At 54.6% G+C, this 18,849-nt stretch overlaps 1 protein-coding gene across 2 annotated transcripts in view; it reads left to right on the top strand.

The window, feature by feature from the left end:
- The window catches only part of EXTL3 (exostosin like glycosyltransferase 3), a 135,532-nt gene extending 124,860 nt beyond the window's left edge, over positions 1-10,672 (top strand). For both annotated transcript variants that reach the window (XM_082307701.1, XM_082307702.1), the window contains exons 6-9: positions 3,154-3,281; positions 6,802-6,946; positions 7,916-8,044; positions 9,957-10,672. In XM_082307701.1, the coding sequence (XP_082163827.1) occupies positions 3,154-3,281; positions 6,802-6,946; positions 7,916-8,044; positions 9,957-10,166 (612 nt within the window). In that variant the 3' untranslated portion in view covers positions 10,167-10,672. The remainder of the gene's footprint in view (positions 1-3,153; positions 3,282-6,801; positions 6,947-7,915; positions 8,045-9,956) is intronic.
- The last annotated feature ends 8,177 nt before the right edge of the window (positions 10,673-18,849 follow it).

The raw sequence follows: 18,849 nt of genomic DNA, 5'->3' as shown, positions 1-18,849 counted from the left end.
AGCTTCAGACTTGATGGAGTAACCTGAAACGTGCCCGTTGCAGAACTTGCGCCAAGTTTTGCTTCTTGTCCAGATCTTTACAACACAAGAAGATGGACCTGACTCCAAAGCTCAGGTGAAGAACAGCCCTGACTTTGTTGGGTATTGGACCTCTGAGCTAAACAGCACAACTTTGCCTCTCTCTTGATTTTGAATTGCAGCCAAAGCTCAGATCTGGCCCTGGATTCTCTTTAATCTTTTGCACGGTCCCTTTGGAAATGGGTGACACACAAATGTTGCCGTGGGGGCTCGCTCCGGCAGTGGAAGAGCTTCAAAAGTGGCTTGGCCACGAAATGCAGGACAGTGCTGTGGGCAAAACCCCCGTGCTGCCACTTTCAGCTTTGGGGAGCAGAAATGAGTTGATGTTTGTAGACACGGTACCCGATTCCTGAGAATCTTTCTCCTCCACGGTATCCACTTCCCAGTGCATCGTGGAGGCAGAGAGGGGTTTCTGCTGCTCAGCCTGGTGGTTCTCACTCTTCTTTTGTCCTTTATCCATCCACCCATCCATCCACCCACCCACCCACCCACCCACCCATCCATCCATCTTCAACTGGCAAGGCAGCACCTTGCCTGGGAAGTATAATATCAATTTACTATGGACTAAGTCCAACTTCTGCTAATCCGAATGGGTAAGGCACCCACAGACTTCACTGAGATCAGGCTTTCTGAGGAAATCGTAGCAGCAGAGATGCAGCATGGCACGTGCTCTTTAGCAGAAGGCTAAATTATGTATCGGTGCGGGGTTTAATAACTTTGCAAACTTCCTAGAAGGTGGGATCAGCAACGGGAGGAAAAAGTTGGTGGTCATGAGACTTCATCAAGAGAAATGGTGCTGCTTTCAGAAACCCATCTTATATCATCGTTGAGCTGGAGAGGGTGATGACTGGTCCAGGCTGGCATTTACTGGAGGGGCCCTTGCTGGTATCAGAAACCATAAAAGCTCCTCAGGTTGTTTTTGCAATAGCTGCCAATCCTGAAGTCTTCATGAAGCAGTTGAGAGCTGGTGTGTGGGGTGGGCTGCCCGTGCGCTGACCGGGAAAGGAGCCAGCCACATGTGGGAGGCAGAAAATTTCCTAAGGCATTTAACCACTCACGTAATAAAAATGGATCCTGTAAATGCCACGATGCCACTCACGTAATACAAATGGATCCTGTAAATGCCACAATGCACTGGGTGATTAATTAGAAAAGGGCTGGGAAGGGGGGCTAATGGCTCAATTAAGAGCCAAAAAGGTGAAATGCCCATGTCCTGCTGGAGGCGTTCAGCCCCCACCAAGGTCTGTTTTGCTGCCCTGTGCGATGTTCTTGGTCTTGTCATCATATCGGTTTGCCAAAATGCTCTTCCAGTTCAAAAAGCAACTCTGAGTGCCCCATCTACATCCGCATCCCCTCTTTCTGAGCCAGCAGACCAGGTCCTTCTGGTGCAGCCGCAAGAGCACTTGGGTTTGCTAAAGCCACTTACAGATGCAGCCGTGGCAATGTAGGAGAAGTTTTAAATTCTCCTTGTCGACAGTTTGGGGACCACTCTTGGCTCCTCTCCTTTCCTGGTTGACGCATCCAGAGGATGCCCACAGCGTGTTGGGTTTGGTGATGCTTCTGTAGTGGTGGTTTTCTCAAAGCCTGCGCTGGCCTCCTCATGTCCAGGTCTTCCTTGGCCTCCTGGGCCAGCGCCTTAGGGCTGTACCATTCCAAACCTCCTTTTTTTTTTGATTCCTGTCTTACCAGCTGCCTCCCCCAAATCAGCATGTGGAGTTGCCTCCTCTCCCACTTCCCTCCTCATCGCCCATTCCCACCGTGATTCCTGCAACCTCTCTTTTCCAGCAGTTCCCAGATAGAGAAGATATCCCTAGGAGCATCTGCTGGCTCACACTAACTCTGAAAGTAAATACAAATGCCGTGCTGATTTTTGTCATGCTTCTCCACCTTGGGAGGGAGAGGGGGAAGAAATTTCGGTGGCGGCATTGTCTGTCTGTGCTTTTGCCTTCTCCTACGGACACTAATTGCATCGCAGCCCTCCTGGGGTGGGAGTGCTGCCGGCTCGGCTCTGGCCCTGCTCCACCGCACCTTATTGCTGCATAATTTGTTCACCTCCCTGCAATAAATTGTTCGTGCTTTTGATGGATCTTCAGTGAAATATTTTAATGCTTTCTTGTCGAATGTTCCATTTTTCCCGCCCCAGCAGCTATTGACAGATGAAAGCACTAACGCTGGCTTTACATGGGAATTTAATCATACCAGCTGTCATGCAGATCCCCGATACAAATATTTTCCACTGTTAATAGTTTCAGTGTGGGCTTTTTTTATGTGATCAAATGTAATCTTATTTAATGGAGTTTTATTGCCGTGACGCCTTATTCTTTTCACCAGGCTGGACTTTATTTTTAAATCAAAAGTGATTGTTCAGAGGAGAGCCAGAGAAACGACTGGAGGGATTGAATGGCACGGGAAGCCTGGGATGAACTGAGTGACTATGGATCAGCCAGGGTGGGCAAAAAGTGTAAGAGCAGGGGAGAGAAAGGCTCCAGCGTGGAACGGGGCAGTCAAGAAGAGGGAGAACTTCAATCTGATTTTACATGTGTATGGTTGGGGATAAGGGACATTGCTCAGTGGGGGGGCTGGAAGAGTTTGGAGAGAGGGAAGCATTGCAAACCAGTTGTGTCCAAGGCAGAAATCATGGGTAGTTGCAGAAACAATTCAGTTCCAATCAGCGCTGGAGAAATGCTGCAAGGGCCACTAATTCAGTGGCCACAGGAGAGACCGGCTGCCGTGTTCCCATCTCTGGCTGATGCTTCGTTATTGCAGAGCCGCCCTCCTGTGTGCGAGACGGAGGGCGACCGCAAGCACAGCCGCTACAGCTGGTACCTGGCATCACCGGGATGGGTTCGGCTGTGGCGCTCCTGCGAGACGGGCAGGAGGTGGCAGGTAGAAGGGCTGGAAGCTGGAGCTGGCACCGGAGTGAGCTGATGCTTTTTGCTTAGAAAGCATTTCCCCATCGCAGGGGCTACAAAGCAATGCCAAAATGCTGGACTGCCGCAGCTGGAGCGCACAGCCCCAGCCCCTAAATCTCTGTGCATGTACAGCCACCATAACTATCGTGTGTTCGTCCCTTAGGTTGTCCGCACAGAGAAAAACAGCCTGAACAACCGGTTCCTGCCGTGGGATGAGATCGAGACAGAGGCCATCCTGTCCATCGACGACGATGCTCACCTGCGCCACGACGAGATCATGTTTGGGTTCCGGTGAGTAGCCTCCGCGCACGTAGCCTTTGGACCCGAACTGATGTTTTGCACATCCAGAGTCTGCTCAGGTGCAGCGTGGCCTCGTGGCTAAAGCTGGGGCCAGAATTAGGACTAGCACATCCCTTCCCATGGCTTTCCAACTCAATTTCTTGGAGGAGTAATACGCACTAATGAACTGTTTAATGAGTGCAGGCGGGTGGGCTGATTTCAGGTTGTCCAGGCAACCCCGATTCTCACACTTCTTAACCTTGACTCTTTGGCTTTTGCTGTGCTGATAATGTTCTCTTAATGGTTTTGGGGGTCTGTGGCTTCCTAGGGTGGAAGGAAACTGGAAAACAAATCCAAGAGGCTGTTGCACTCGATCCTTCCTGTGCCGTTGGCAAGGCCAGGACGTTCGCAGCCGCTGCGGGACATGATGCTTGTGTGCTCGCAGCGTGCCGCCATCCTCTTTGCACCGTGTGACACTGGGATGCGACAGCTATTTTGGCACTTTCTTCTGCAGAGCATGGAAAAGACAGATGTTACACAGAAAAGGCTGGTCCCAGTTGCTCTCATTCTCACCCCCTTTCTGCTCCAGCATCTACATTTTTCCCTTGACTTTGCCCTGGCAAAAAGCTTCCTGATTACGGGGCCAAGGGAGAAAGCAGTTATGTGGGCTTCTGCCGTGGGAGGTTTCTGCAGGCTGCTCCTGCAGCTCGTACAGCTAAACCTCGCCGGCTGCCAGAGAGACACCGGGGAGTGAGGGTGGCACGAGGAGAGAGCGCTGGAGCTCGTTTGGCTGCGGCTCGTCAGCCCGCCGGGCCAGGAGCGGGGGCTGCAATTGCTAATCCGAGAGCACCCAGCAGCTGGCTGGGGGGCGGGAGACGGGGACCGACTCTCCGCTCTCACCGAAACGTGTTGGCTCATGTTTGGGAGGAAGATTAAAAGGAACAAAATGCCTGGAAACCCAACAAGCTCTTGCTGAAAGATGAGAAACGAGGTGTTAAAGTGATTAAAGCAGGGGAGTAGGCGTCAGGACTCCTGGCTTCCCTTCCATGCCCCGTTTCAGGCTCTTTATCTGAACTTGGCCATTTTCTCCCCCTCTTTGGTCTCTGTCTACCTTCGCTTTACACAGCGCCCAGCTGAGGCTTTACTGATTAGCCCTGGAGAGCATCAAATGAAAATTTTAAGTGCTGTCTTTTATTCTCACTCATATCGCTGCTTACAAACACCTTGTTCCCACAAAGCCTCCCTGTGTTAACACATCCAGCCAGGGAAGAGATGGTGTCTCAGCGATTGAGTGAACCTCTGCCTGTAACAACTGTGTTTTGTTGAAATTTTGCTGTGGGCTGTAATTCTTGGGGCCAAAAGCCTCTTCTTGCTGCGTTTGCTGCTCAGGAGCGAGCTGGAGGTGGGTGCCCGAAGCAAACCTTTCTGAGGAGCACACCCAAAACGATTTTCTGGAGAAATCCTTATTTTTCTGGCTGAGCTGGGAAGGAAAAAGTGTCACGTTCATAGGAAAGCGAGACGTGGGAGAAGTGAAAGGGAATGAGTAGTTTCGACTCCAGCTTTTCAAAACAATCGCATTGGATTGACAGAAACCGCAGCAAACAAGTGCTTGCTGGGGCGATGGTGCCAGGGAAGCTGCTGGCGCAGTTAATTAGTCGGTTTTCATTACCAGGTTATATCGGAGTTTCATTAATTTGAGTAGAGGATATAACAGTAAACACGTCTTTGCTCCTGGCTGTGTCAGTAAGTGTAATGAAAGCTCAGGGCTCTTGGAAGCTCGGTCTCTTCCGCAGCCTGAGATTGCCCTGCAGCCATTGCTTCTGTAGCTCTCCGTGGGAATGGGGGTTGTGGGAGGAGCTCGCACCCACATGAGGGGAAAAAACAAAAAGGCCACTTTTTGCCCTATTTTGTGCCTGTGAAGAAGGGAAAACCCTTCCGAGTCCAACAGGCTCCCACCTGGGACTTGTTTCTTGTAGTCCGGAGTCACTGGGTGTGGAGATGCAGCTTGGACGCTAACCGTTAGCGAGACGGGATCGGACGATCTGAAGGAAGCCGGCACCCCTGCCAGTGGAAGCTAGATTTATTTCCCAGGTTAGACATTAGGTACTGACGTTTTTCTTAATTATTCCTGCCAGTGTTGCAGCTATCCTGTGGGATTTCTCTCGAGCAGAGTGAGCTTCAGATGAGAGCAGAATATTAAACAAGCCCACGCTCTCACATGCGAACCTCAGGATTTAATTCCTTACGGCTCGACTGCAAGCGTGTGTTAGGGTGAAGGATGCGCTTACGGCCCCCGTGGTTTTTCCTTTATGGACAGAGCCTGGGAAGCTGCCGGGTGCTGGTTTGGGATGGGAAGCTGGCAGTTTGGCACTCCAGGTCTTCCATCTGGAGACACCAGGGTCTTCACCATCTCAGCAGCTTGCCTAAAGGGAGCTTGATGTTATCTCGACTTTACGGAGGAGGAAACTGAGCTTCTGGGAGATGGAAAGTCCCAGGGATTTGGGGGAAGAGGCCAGGAGACACTGGGTTTCTCCCAGGCCAAGCTCTGGCTGCTCTGGACTTTTTGTAGAGGGAAATAAGAGAGAAGCAGCGCTGGCGTATGTGTCGTGCAGTGATGCCCCTGCATGGGCTGCGGGAAGCTGGTGGCAAACGGAGGAGTTTCCCATCTCGCTGGCTTTCACTGCCTCTTTCTCTGCCTTTCCGTCTGAGGTCTTAAGTTTTCCATTCTCTGTGTAATTCAGAAACTAATTTTGGGCCACTGGGCTTTTTTGTTTTCTTTTAAATCTACAGAACAGCCCTTGTGAGTTAGAAAATCCCTAATTTATGAGTTAGGAGCACTTTCCCTGTGAATAAGCAACTCAGACGTGCCTCTAGGAGAGGACCAAGGTGAGAAGCTCAGCTTTGTACCAAGCAGCGTTGGTCTGTGCTCACAGCCCATGCTTGGAAGAGCTGGCTGAGGGATGCTTCAGATCACATCTAACAGCTTTTAACCTTTAACAAGAGAAGGTCAACGAATTCTGCGTGTCCATTAAAGCCAAGATTTCTGCGTTCAGCCCTTTCCTGCACTACAATAGGAAAGAAATCAGAGTTATCCTGGGGAGAGACCTTGTTCACGTGTCACTCAGGCAGCTGTGACGGCCGGTCGGTCCCTCCTACCAGCAGCAGAGCTTTGGTGCTGTGGAGGTGGGCGAGCTTGTACTCAACAGCCTACGTAAAAAGCTGTCTTTAGCACATTGGAATTTTCTGTTTTTTTATTTAAAAAAAAAATTAAATGGACTTTAAAGCAAGGTAATTGCATGTTTTAACAATGTTTATCCTTTTTGCCCAAACTCCAATGTATGTTGGCTCTTCTTTGAGCAGTTGCCAAACTTCTTGATGTATAGGCATCTCCATCACTTGCAGCCCCACTGGGGAGCCAGTCCGTTGGTGTCGAGGGCGTAGTCCTGCGCGTAGCGGTTCTCAGCCAGAGCCGTGCTCATCGCCAAAGAGGCTCCCCAGGTTTGTGTCTCACTGAAAGACTTTGTGTTTACAGTGTCTGGAGAGAGGCGAGGGACCGCATCGTTGGGTTCCCGGGGCGCTACCACGCATGGGACGTTCCCCATCAGTCCTGGCTCTACAACTCCAACTACTCGTGCGAGCTCTCTATGGTGCTCACTGGTGCTGCCTTTTTCCATAAGGTGAGATATTGTGGCCGCAAAGCCCTGAGCTTTCCCTTCCTTCTCAGAGTAACCAGAGCCTGAATGTTTGTGGGGTATTCTTTTTAAAGAACAAATCCTGGAGCTCACCACTCCTTTTCCCTCGCTTCCTCCGAACTGAAACACAGCCAGCAACTGGTCTGTGTCCCAGCGAACGGTCTGCTCAAGGAGCAGCGTATGTTTGTGCCACCTGAGAAGCACCGCAGCGCTGAAGCCGGCGGATGGAGCGCGGGGCCGAGCGCATTTCAGTGATGCTCTTGGTCATGGCGAGGGCGAGACTGGCCACAGGATTGCCTGCCCTGCCTCTTTATGTAGCATCTTTAATCTTACAGACTCAAAAAGTGTTGCAAGGGGTAATTTGCAGGGAAGTCATGGGTTTCTGCAGCTGCATGGTGGCACGAGCTGGCTGGTAGATGTGGGAGGTGGCTGGTTTATGTTGGAAGGGAGCAGTGCAGAAAGCGGCTCCGTGGCATGTGCCTCTCTGCATGGGAGAGGCAACAGTGGGCAAACAGACCTTGAGAAAAGGATGGCATGTTTTCCCGAGGGGACTGTCCTGAGCTGTCATATCGCGGTGGGAAGGTAATCCGCCTGCTACTGCTGCCGTGCTGACTGCAGCAGCACAGACAGCGAGGCCCAAGGGGGCTGAAACCATCGTTTCTCAATTTCTGAGGTTACAGGAGCCTCGGGACTCGGCAAGGGTGGTGGCTATGGGGTAGATTTGCTGCTGCTCTGGCTACAGCAGATCTCCTGGGTGCAGGATTAACTCCGTTATGTGGAGTCTCTCCACTGGCATCCTTGAGCTCCGAGTCAGCCATGTCCCAGCAAGTGGTCTTGGTACTCACCTGCGGTGCCACGACTGCTCCAGGTCTGGTGCAGATGGCGCCAGCGATGGGTGGGCGCTTGCTGCTTGGGACCACCTTGAGCAACGTTGTGCCTTTTTATCCTTTCCAGTACTACGCCTACCTGTACTCCTACGTGATGCCGCAAGCCATCCGCGACATGGTGGATGAATACATCAACTGCGAGGACATCGCCATGAACTTCCTAGTCTCTCACCTGACAAGAAAACCTCCCATAAAGGTAAAGCGCCGGGCAGAAGCTTGTACTGGGCTTTGGATTTCTGGAGAAACAGTGGTTTGGTTGATGTCTTAAAGGCAAGCGGTGTGTTAGGAGGCTGCTCTGCTGCGGGGGAAATCCAGCTCCCTTTCCCTCAGCGCAGCCTGGTACAGAAGCTGTGCTGTGCAGCACACGCTGCCCTTACCAAAATCTGGCTGCATCGCATCGCCGAAGCGCTGTGCTGCAAGCGTGATGTGCTCGAGGCTGTCAGCATGTCCCCTCTCCAGCCTCCAGGAGATGGAGTTTGTGTTCAGAAAAGCGTGAAAACTCAGCACAGCCCTTAGAAGCAGCCAAATCCCTGCCACGGCGAGTGGATGAATTGGGGTTTGACTTACGCTGCGGCTCAGACCGGAGGGCTTCCTGGCTCAGCAAAGGCCTTTCTGAGCAGCTGATCCTGAAAAGACAAATTTCCTTCCTTCCATAGCATACAGCACAAGTAGGAATGATTTCCTTGCTGATTTTCTGTAGCTTTCCAGGCTCATCTGCCTGCGGAGGGCTGTTGGTCCAAACACTGCAGCCCAGCTGAAATTTCCCTGCCCTGTGATAACAAATGAATGTCACAATTTTGAGCATGAATTTCGGATGCAGATTATTCTGCTCTTTATCGCTGCTGGCAGACTGCTCTTTACAGCCCTGCATATGTCTCACTGTCGCAGGCCAGCTGCCTTGGAGATGGGTCTTGGCCGTAAATATGATGGGTGGGTTTTTCTGTGTGGTGTTCTTCCCATCTGGAGCTACTACGAAGTGGAGTTTGTAGAGTTTGGTGCAGCTGAGAGGAGATCAAACCAAAACCAAAGGTCACTGCAATGGGATGTCTGATTCAAGACAGACAAGGAGGCCCTTTAATCAACGGGTGGCCCCTCAGCACCTCCTGAAAACTGGAGCCCCTTCCAAAGATCTTGCTCTGGGTGCCTAAGACAAGACTTGCCCCAGATTGCTAATTCTTCTGTAGCGTCTGTGGCCCCCAGGGCGAGGGAGGGGATTCTGCCCCTCTGCCCCGCTCTGGGGAGACCCCCCTGGAGCCCTGCGTCCAGCTCGGGGGTCCTCAGCATGGGAAGGACATGGAGCTGTGGGAGCGGGGCCAGGGGAGGCCACCAAAATGGTCAGAGGCTGGAGCAGCTTTGCTGTGGAGAAAGGCTGAGAGCTGGGGGTGCTCAGCCTGGGGAGGAGGAGGCTGCGGGCAGAGCTGATTGCGGCCTCTCCGTGCTTAACGGGGGCCTACAAGAAAGGGGGGGACAGGCTTTTTAGCAGGGCCTGTGGCGACAGGACACGGGGGAATGGTTTTAAACTGAAAGAGGGGAGATTCAGACTGGACAGAAGGAAGAAATTGTTTGTGCTGAGGGTGGTGAGGCACTGGCCCAGGTTGCCCAGAGCGGTGGGAGATGCCCCATCCCTGGCCACATTCAAGGCCAGGTTGGACGGGGCTCTGAGCACCCTGGTCTGGGTGAAGATGTCCCTGCCCATGGCAGGGGTGGGACTGGGTGGCCTTTGGAGGTCCCTGCCCACCCAAAGATTTCTGTGATTCTGTCTGTAGCCAGTAAAAGGAAAGGAGTTCCTTTCTCAAGGTCTTTTTTTTCCTGAAACAGCTTATCAAACCTTAAACCAGAAAAAAGTAACTGAGCGTTAGTAGGTCATCGTGTCCCCCTTTAAGTCTGTGCTCTGGTGTGGCCCACGTCCTTCCTTGCCTGGACACCCTCCAAGGGACACCCGGCAGCCGGGCAGGGCACAGCCAGCTCTGTGCCCGGTCTGCAGCACGTCATGGAGGACATCGAGCCAAGTCCCCCCGCGCAGTGCCTTGGGCGCAGGCAGGGTGTCCCCCGCAGCCGGGGCGTTGTGGGCAGCGTGGCAGTGACCGTCTTCGTCCCTCTCATTGCAGGTGACCTCCCGCTGGACTTTCCGCTGCCCTGGGTGCCCCCAGGCGCTTTCGCACGATGACTCTCACTTCCACGAGCGACACAAGTGCATCAACTTCTTCGTCAAGGTGTACGGGTACATGCCCCTCCTGTACACCCAGTTCCGCGTGGACTCGGTCCTCTTCAAGACCCGCCTGCCCCACGACAAGACAAAATGCTTCAAATTCATCTAGAAGCGGGAGGCAGCCGGGTGCCCTCGGCTCTCCGAACTTTGGCCGGAGGCAGGTGAGGGCAGAGGGTGGCTTTTTTGACGGGGCTGTGAGTGCAGAACACCTTTTGCTGTTGACTCTGGCCTCCCTCCTGCGGAGCAAAAGGGACACCCTGAATTTGGATGGGCACGTTTCCCCCTCCCTTCCCGCTCTCCCCACAGCGACTCGACCGAGCGTCAGGGAACAGGATCTCACGGCTTCTGTAAAGATACTCCCTAGGATGGTACACTGAGGAATGGCACGTTGGCTAGTGGCTCTGCCCCTTCGCTAGCCAAGGGCAACCATTCTTTTTAATTATAATTATTGTTATTTAAAATGAAAATGTTTTAGATTTGCCACGTGAGGCTTTTTTTCTTTTCTTTTCTTTTTTTCCCTCCCACCCACCCCCTTTTCCCCTCTGGACCTGTCTGCCCACGCAGGGGGGCCGTAGCAAGCCCAGGCTGGAGGTGTTTGACTGCAGAGAGGTTATTCCCAGCATCAAGACAGCTCCGCTCACCACTGTTGTCCCCATCCTTTCTCCCATGGGGCAGCCCTTCTCCTCCCCTCCCGCACACCACGTCCTGGCTCGTCTTGCCCTGTGGCTACTACTGAGGACTTTCAGGTGTCATCCAGTGGAGAGCTCTTTGCTCTGCTCTGCTCAGCACCCTGAGCCCTGCCCTCGGAGAGGGGAGAGCAGGGAAGAGGTTGGCCCCGGAGGGTCCTTCCCCAGCTCCCAGCACCGTGCCGGGCCCCGTACCACAGCCACGGGGGAGTTTGGCTGCCACAGTCTCTCGGTGGCCTTTTCCACCCCGCGCAGCACACCGCAGGTGCTGCTAAACCTCCGAAGACAGGGATTGTGTTTGGGAACGATCCATCTGCAGCACAGCAGGGGCTGGCAATGCCCCGGGCTCGTGCGTTCGAGCAGGCTGCCTTGGCCTGCGGTTTTCGATGGCCGCTGCGGCGCCAAAGACGGCTGCGGAGAGTCTCTGAGTCTGGCCTGGCCTTTTCACAAGTGGGACTTTTCCTCCTTCACTTCAGGGCCTCATTCACTGGCCCTGGAGATCTGCTCCCGTAGCACCCTGAGATCAGCTACACAAGCCTTGGCTGATAAAATAAACCTCTTTCCTAAAAGCATCCAAGCGTGGACGCAGTCTGCCGAGAGCCGGCTCTTCGCGGTGCCCGGCCCCTGACCAGGGGAGCAGGCAGGAGTTCAGCTTTCCGTGCCGGTGCAATGGGAGTCGGGGTATCGGGGCCTTCTCTTGTGATGGCTTCGCATTTTGCAGAGTGGAGGAAGGAGAAGACACTCACCCTTAATCTGTGCGCCGCCAAGCAGAGCCGCGGCGAAGCGCCCGCCCAGCCTGCCTGTGCCGGAGCCGGGGCTGCACCATGGGCTGGAGTCCCCGCTCCGCCTCGTCCCTCGTCCCCCATCCCAGAGCGAAACCTGCCCAGGTCGGGTTCGCCCGTGGGCCTCAGCGTAACTGCCTTAAACCCTCATCCCGCCCACACTCCCGCCCTGGCTTCGGGCTGCGGTCGAAGGTTAATCCCACCAAGAGCTTTCCTTCGTGTGAACTGGGAGGTGCCACTGGGATCGTGTGAACTGGGGCTGGTTTCCGAGCCGGTTTCTCTCCCACCAAAGCGAAATGCTGTTCCATCTGTGCGATCGCCCGACCTCCGTGCTCAGCTCGCTGCTCCGTTCCGCTTCAGTCCCGGCCCGTCGCAGGAGGAGGGACACAGCTTGACCCTCTTGTGTGATGTTCTCCCTCGACGCGTCCCAGATGTTTAGGGGCAGCCTGGAGAAGCTCTTGCTGGGTAGACGGGAAGGTGAAGCTTGTGTGATTCGCCTCTACGTCCCCGGCATTCCTGGCCTGACTTCCACTGTGGCAGGCTGCAGCTCAGCATCCCAGCACCCTGCAGCAGAAGGCTGTTACCACCTGGTTGTGTCCCACAAGAGGAGCAGGGATGCTCCCTCAGCAGCTCCTGGCCTCACTCGTAAGGGCAGTGCTGTCCGCACTCCTCCCCTGCAGCCTGCACCGCGTTTTGGGGTGTTAAGTGGCCTCTCCAGCCACGTTTCAGCCATTTTTCATGTCAGCCCCGCGGCCGGGGGTCACCGACGCTTGCTCCTTGGGAAGGGGCAGCCTGGCCCCAGCAGAGCCGACGGCTCGTGCCTTCACCAGCACTACAGACCGCAGCGAAATACGGATCGACGTATCTTTTCCTCTGCGTATATTTTTTTTTCCTTTCCACTCTTGTTTTAACATCAGGTGCTCAAAACGGAGCATGCGAAGGCTCACAGACTCCTTAAGGATGCGATTGGAGACTCCTGAGAGGCCCCGAAACACCTGGAAGGATGTTTTCTGCCCCTGCTCGGAGTGGAAACGTGGCACTCGTCAGCAGCTGCACCAGCTTCAGCCTCCCTGAGGGGCCTGGCACTCCGCCGCCGCTGGCTTTAATTCTCCCCTCGTTAATAGGTGGTTCGTTAGCAGCGGTGCAGTCGCTCAGGTACAGCACAGGTCCCCGGTGTCCGCCAAGGGCGGGGGCAGCTCTGCCTGTCCCACCCCTCTGCCTGCACAGCGGAGTGAAACGCGAGCAAGGATGGACGCAGGCGTGGATTGCACTTTATCTAAATAGAGAGACGCTTCTCAGCAACCTATTTTCAAAAAATCTGAAGGGAAATTTCATTATTCTGGTGAGAGACTGTAACGCAGGGAGCTTGGGAAACGCGGACGTGATGTGAAGTGTTCGCGTTGCCGCTTGCGTCGCGGGGGCTCGGGGTTTGCTGAATCTTGTTGCTTGGCTGTGGTCGGAGCTGGCGGCGAGCACAAGGTTGGGGGTTTCTTCTTTCCCTTGGTGCGTTTCAGTTCAAGGCCGGTAGAGGTGTAGGGATCAGTGGTGGAAATCCAGACTCTGCCTCCCAGGCTCTTTAATGCGCTCAACTCATGCCCAAAGCATCGGGTTTTCTTGGAGGATGCCTGGTGCTGCGATAGCCGGGGGTCAGGCTCGGAGCGTCGTGGCTGTGCGTGGAGAGGCTGCCCGATGGGATTGCTGCACCCGTCGTGGGAGGGTTCCTCCTTGCTGGGACCCCCCGACGGGGGAGGATTTGGGGGTGAAGGGGTGAACGGGTGGTCACTGGTGGCAGCTGCGTGGCGGGGACTGGGTGCCATAGGGAAACGCCAGCCAGAGCATCTCCTTCCCCACCCGCAGGGCCGGTGCTGTCCCCCCCCGGTCCTCTGCTGCTGCGGCTCTTTCCTAAATCTTCCTAAATAGCCACCAAAACCCTCCCAGAGTACAGACTCGCGATTCACGCCCCGACTTTCTGCTCCTGAGATATCCCAGGATCTGAGCTGTCCTTAGGCTTTCCTCCGCCACCGGGGAGGAGAGGGGCATTTCTGGAGAGCGGTCCAGCCCCTGCCACCATCCCCAGCGCCCTCCCTCGCTACCCATCGCTCTCCCGTGATTTTCAGGGGGTCCCAGGGTAACTCCGAAGCTCAGGGTAGGTTGTACGATTCATCCCAGCTCCAGCACAGACCAGCCTGGGGCACGCAGTCTCCGCCATCCCAGCCCCGAGGAGACGGGAAGGCCTCTCGGCGGCTGCACCTTTCCCAAGGGAAAGGCCTTTTCCCCTTTTCCGTGTTTCTGCTGCTTCACCCGGGACCGGGGGTTGCAGCCGCCGGGTACGGAGCGAGGTCTTTCTCACATTCGCTGTAAATAGCATCGCCTGCGGTGGCACGGACCCCCCGTACCCCGGTCGTGTCGCCCTCCCCTGCGCCGCGGCTGTGCTGACTGCTCCGTGAGCACCAGGTTTAATAAAAAAAAAAAAAAAAAACAAACAACAAAAACTGAGAGAAAAGAAACACTCCTTCAACACGAGCACAATGTTGAGTTTTTTTGTAAAAGGATCCAATAAATGGAGAGTTTAACTTGAAAGCGTCTCCGTGCCTGCTTTGCTGGCGGCTGGGAGAGAGGGCTTGGGACCAGGAGGGGGCTGGCAGCAGCAGTGCTGCTCCGCGGCCCTGGGGCACCCCAAAACCAGGCATCTCCCCGAGGCAGCAGGAGCAAGGGGCAGGTGAGCTGGTCCAGAGCGGTGGAAACCCCTCCGGGATGGCAGCGGCTGGTGCTAAAGCCAGTTGTACCCATCAGCGAGCTGCTGGCTGGGCCAAGAGCGCCCCTGGTCCAGCCCCGGGGGGGTCAGACCCCCCGTGTAGCTTCAGGGGACGTCGCATCCCAGCTGCCGTGGGGCTGCTGTGGCGTCGGGGCAGCCAGCCCGGGCAGCGGAGCTGGGGGAGGCTGGAAACGCTGCGATTTCTGCATTGCTGATTCAGCTCAGGCAACCAAAAGCACCTTCCCCAGAGCCCCGCGCCGCTTGCGGGGCACGGCCCTGCTGAAAGCCACCACGGGAGGAGTTGTCCGGGTATCTCTAGGCAATGACAACGGCAGCGGAGCGGGCGGTGGGAGTGCAAACCTTCCTGTCCCTGCCCTGGGATCCTGAAACAAGGAAATTCGGGGGCCATTTCCCATGGCACTCCCAGGCATCGCTGGCTCAGGGGATGCTCCGGGCCTCGTGCAGGAGGCTGGGGTGGAAAAACCAGCCGGCTCTCTGGGATTTCGAAGATGCTTCAAGCCTGCGGGGAGGAGCGGAGGGGAGGAACGGAGCAGGCTGTGCCGTGGGCGGCGGGCTCCCGCTGATTTCCTGCGCGGTGCTGGATTTCCTCTCTCTCCCTTTCTGCGGCTTTTTATCGCCGTCCCTCCCGAGCGGCCGGCTTCCTCCACCGCCGCTTGTTCACCTCTGGCTCCCGCCCTCGCTGCTGTCCCCACGGGAATCGCGCCCTTTCTTTTCCCTGCTGCCTTGGGGTAAAGGCTTTTCCCCACGGGGAGCGTTCCTGCTTGGGTTGTTTTCCAGGCTGGGCTTGAGGGAAACCCCGAATTATTTTGATCCCAGAAGGGCGGAGGTGGGTGCTCTGCCCAGGCCCTGCCTCCCAAAAGCCTGGAGTCGCTCCCCATCGTATTCCCGGACGGCGGGGCCGTCGCTAACGGTGTAAGGGCACAGAAAACCACGCTCAAAGGCACGGCCCTGGCTGCAGGGGTGGGACCCAGCGAGCCCAGCAGCGTCTTGGGCACGGCCTCGACTGCAGCAGCTTCGCTCCTGGGGCTTCTCCAGCCCTCAGGCAGGAGAGGAAAGAAAATCTCCTGTTAAAGCACATCATTTTTACAGCTGTAACTGATGTGGCCTGGGTGAGACGAGCCACGGCATCGCGGCTCCTGTTGGTACCTTGGGATGGGGGAACGCACCCTGGGGAGAAATCCCCCTGAGAATTCAGTGCCTTCTGCCAGGAGGGAGGGCGGGGGGAAATGCTTTACACTCCACCCCTCTACACTCAGAAGTGCCCTGGAGTTTCCCTTTCGGCTGACACGCTCCTTGCTAAAAAGCAGTTTAACTGCGATTGCTCCCCGCGTTTCCGTTCAACCAGCTCCTGCAGCAGCGCGGGTAAAGGACCCGCCGCCTCCGGCGCGGCTGCTCGCCCCTTCCCGTGGCCCGGAGGCAGGCGGGAAGAGGGAAATTACTGGTTTGAGGGGTTTTTTCCCAGCTGGAAATGCAGAAAAACACTGCTGCAGGGCCGGACACAGGCAGCATCGCAACACCAGGCTCACGTCAGGTCCATCGGGAGCCAGGTTAATTAGGTGACAGCTTTTCCGCCCACGAGCCAGGGCAGCCGGCGTACCCCGGCATCGCTTTCCTGTTTAAAAAAAGGCTTAAATTGAGGAGCACGTGGTGTTGTGGGGAGCGGGACGGGCAGGGAAAGGGGAGCGCTGCTGCTGCGGGGGCGTGATAAATCCCTACATCCATCTAGTTTTTCAGAGGCAGCGCTGGGCCTGTGCTGCGCCGTGCAGGAGTTACACCGCCGGCTTGCTGCCTGCTCGGAAAAGAAAAATAGGATTTTTCTCCCTGGTGTTTTAAGACGTTCTTCTGGCGCTGTGAGGCTGAGAGGCAAAGGGCCGCTGCGTTTCTGTGGGTGCCCAACGCACAGCGAGCGTCACCCAGCACCCACCTCTCTCCCTGTGCCCTGCTTGCAGCCCCGGGGCACTGGCAGCCAGCGGCAGTGGAAATAAGAAGCTGGAATGGCCTGGAATGGCCTGGAACTAAGAATAGAATAGAATAGAATAGAATAGAATAGAATAGAATAGAATAGAATAGAATAGAATAGAATAGAATAGAATAGAATAGAATAGAACTGAATTGAATTGAATTGAATTTGAATTAATAGAATAGAATAGAATAGAATAGAATAGAATAGAATAGAATAGAATAGAATTTAATAGAATAGAATTTAATAGAATAGAATTTAATAGAATAGAATTGAATTGAATTGAATTGAATTGAATTGAATTTGAATTAATAGAAGAATAGAATAGAATAGAATAGAATAGAATAGAATAGAATAGAATAGAATAGAATAGAATTTAATAGAATAGAATTTAATAGAATAGAATTGAATTGAATTGAATTGAATTGAATTAATAGAAGAATAGAATAGAATTAGAATAGAGTAGAATAGAATAGAATAGAATAGAATAGAATAGAATAGAATAGAATAGAATAGAATAGGACAGGACAGGACAGGACAGGACAGGACAGGACAAGACAGGACAGGACAGGAGAGGAGAGGACAGGAGAGGACAGGACTATTTCCGTCGGAAGGGACGTACAAGGATCACCTGGGCCAACCGCCCGCCCACTTTGGGCTGACCAAAACCTGAAGCGTGTTTTTCAGGGCCTCCAGGAGCCCCGCTCCCGGCCCGGAGCCCCCGGGCGCGGCAGGGTTTGCCCGCGGTGCAGCCAAAGGGCCGCAGCCAGGTGAGGGAGGAGCGGGGAGCGAAGCGGGGAGGCAGCACCGCCACAGAGCGCCGGCGGCCGCCCAGCGAACGCGGGGCTGATGGCGGCAGGCTGTAATTTAGAGCCTCAAAATGGTAAATATTAAGAGCAGTCAGAGAGAAATGAGCAGTTATTAGCCAGGCAATTAATAAAAGACCTGTGCTGCGCTCAGTGTTGTGCCTGCGAGGGAAGGATAATTGTCACCGTTCGTTTTAACCCACTAAGTAAATTAATGTAATTAATAAAAAAGAAGAAACCAGCCCTAGGTCGCGCGCCAGCAGCGCTTGGGAACGCCTGCCCCGCGCCCGGCTCTGCCCCGGCCGTGCAGCGAGGCCCGCAGCAGCGCTGTGGCCAAAGCACAACGGGTTTGGGTTGGTTTTTTTTTTCTTTTTCCCTTAAAGAATAAAAAAAGAGAAGTGAGGTGTAACAAACACCGGTTCCTACACCTTGCGTTTAAAGCCCCTTGGATGCTCTTCTTGCAGGTATTTCTTGGCAGAGGGCCCTGCTCTCTTGCATAGTTGGTGTTTAAGCTTTCACCCTGCACATGCTTTTTAATAAATAATAGTAATAATAATAATAACAGCAACAACAACAACAACAATAATGATGATGATGATGATGATGATGATAATAATAATAAAATTAGAAATAAGACAAGTTGTGATATCTTTGCATGTGGTTGGGCTTCTCCATGGAGCCACTCGGGGCTGCTTTGCTCCATCCCTCGTCCTTTTTGTTACTGAGCTCCCATTAATATCAAGAAAATAATAATAATAATAATAATAATAATAATGCGAAGTTTTACCAAGAGGGGGCCAGCGGTCGCATCTGTGGTTACCGCTGCGGTAGGCAGCAGGTTGGTAGAGGTTTTCTCAGCAGGAGTCCACGCCAACCCCGCGGCTTGGCCTGATGCCATGAATTCTGTCCTGATGCCATGAATTCTGTCCTGATGCCATGAATTCTGTCCTGCCTCGGGATGTTCGCCGGCGTAGCTTTAATCACCCGCGGCCACCCGGTCTCCCCACGCTTGAGCTGGAGCCATCACCCCTCCCTGTGACCGGGGGCAAGGAGAGGAACACGTCCTAGGGACACTCCGGGACAGTTACAGGGCCAAGGGAGAGAAAAGATGGGGGAATAATTTATTTTTTTTGCATTAATCAAGGCAAAGAGCTTTTCATCGTTTAGCCCTGCCAGTTAAAATGCAGCAAACTGATGCCGTGACTTCTGAACCAGGGGTTTGGGAAGATCATGGCCTCTTAGGGCCGAATTAATCCCGCCTGGCTGTGTCGCATCGGTCCATGGGAGCGACGCCGGATGGGGTCCGTGATCTCCGGCCCTGACAAAGCCTGGCCTGGGGGATCCCACCTGCCGCTGGCTCCTGGCCAGGGCTGCTCGTGCTCCCAGGCAGCCCCATGGCCCCCGAGTGTCCTCACGGGAGACGTGCTGTGTCCCCACGGGCAAGAATCCCCACCAGAGCCGCCCCTCCGGCACGTTGGTCCCCATGCCGTGCCCTGGGGAGCAGGACTGGGGGGCTTGGCTGTAACCCCAAGGTCACGGCGAGAGACTTGGCTCGTTCCCTGTGGGCCACAAGAGCTGGTGATGGGTCCCCAGCGTGACGGGGCCCTGGTGGTGGGTCTCAAGTGGTGGGTCCCAGGTGAGGGGTCCCCAAGGGATGGGTTCACAGGTCACGAGTCCCAGGTGCCGGGTCGCATGTGCCGGTAAATGGGGAGCTGGTTGATCTGACGTCTCTTCCCCGTCACGAGCATCCCCAGGCCATGATGTGCAGCTGAACGTCCAGGC

This window comes from Platalea leucorodia (assembly GCF_965183815.1).
Source record: "Platalea leucorodia genome assembly, chromosome: 3".
Lineage (NCBI taxonomy): Eukaryota > Metazoa > Chordata > Aves > Pelecaniformes > Threskiornithidae > Platalea > Platalea leucorodia.
The sequence above is the reverse complement of the archived record's forward strand: the minus strand, read 5'-3'. Positions and strand labels throughout refer to the sequence as shown.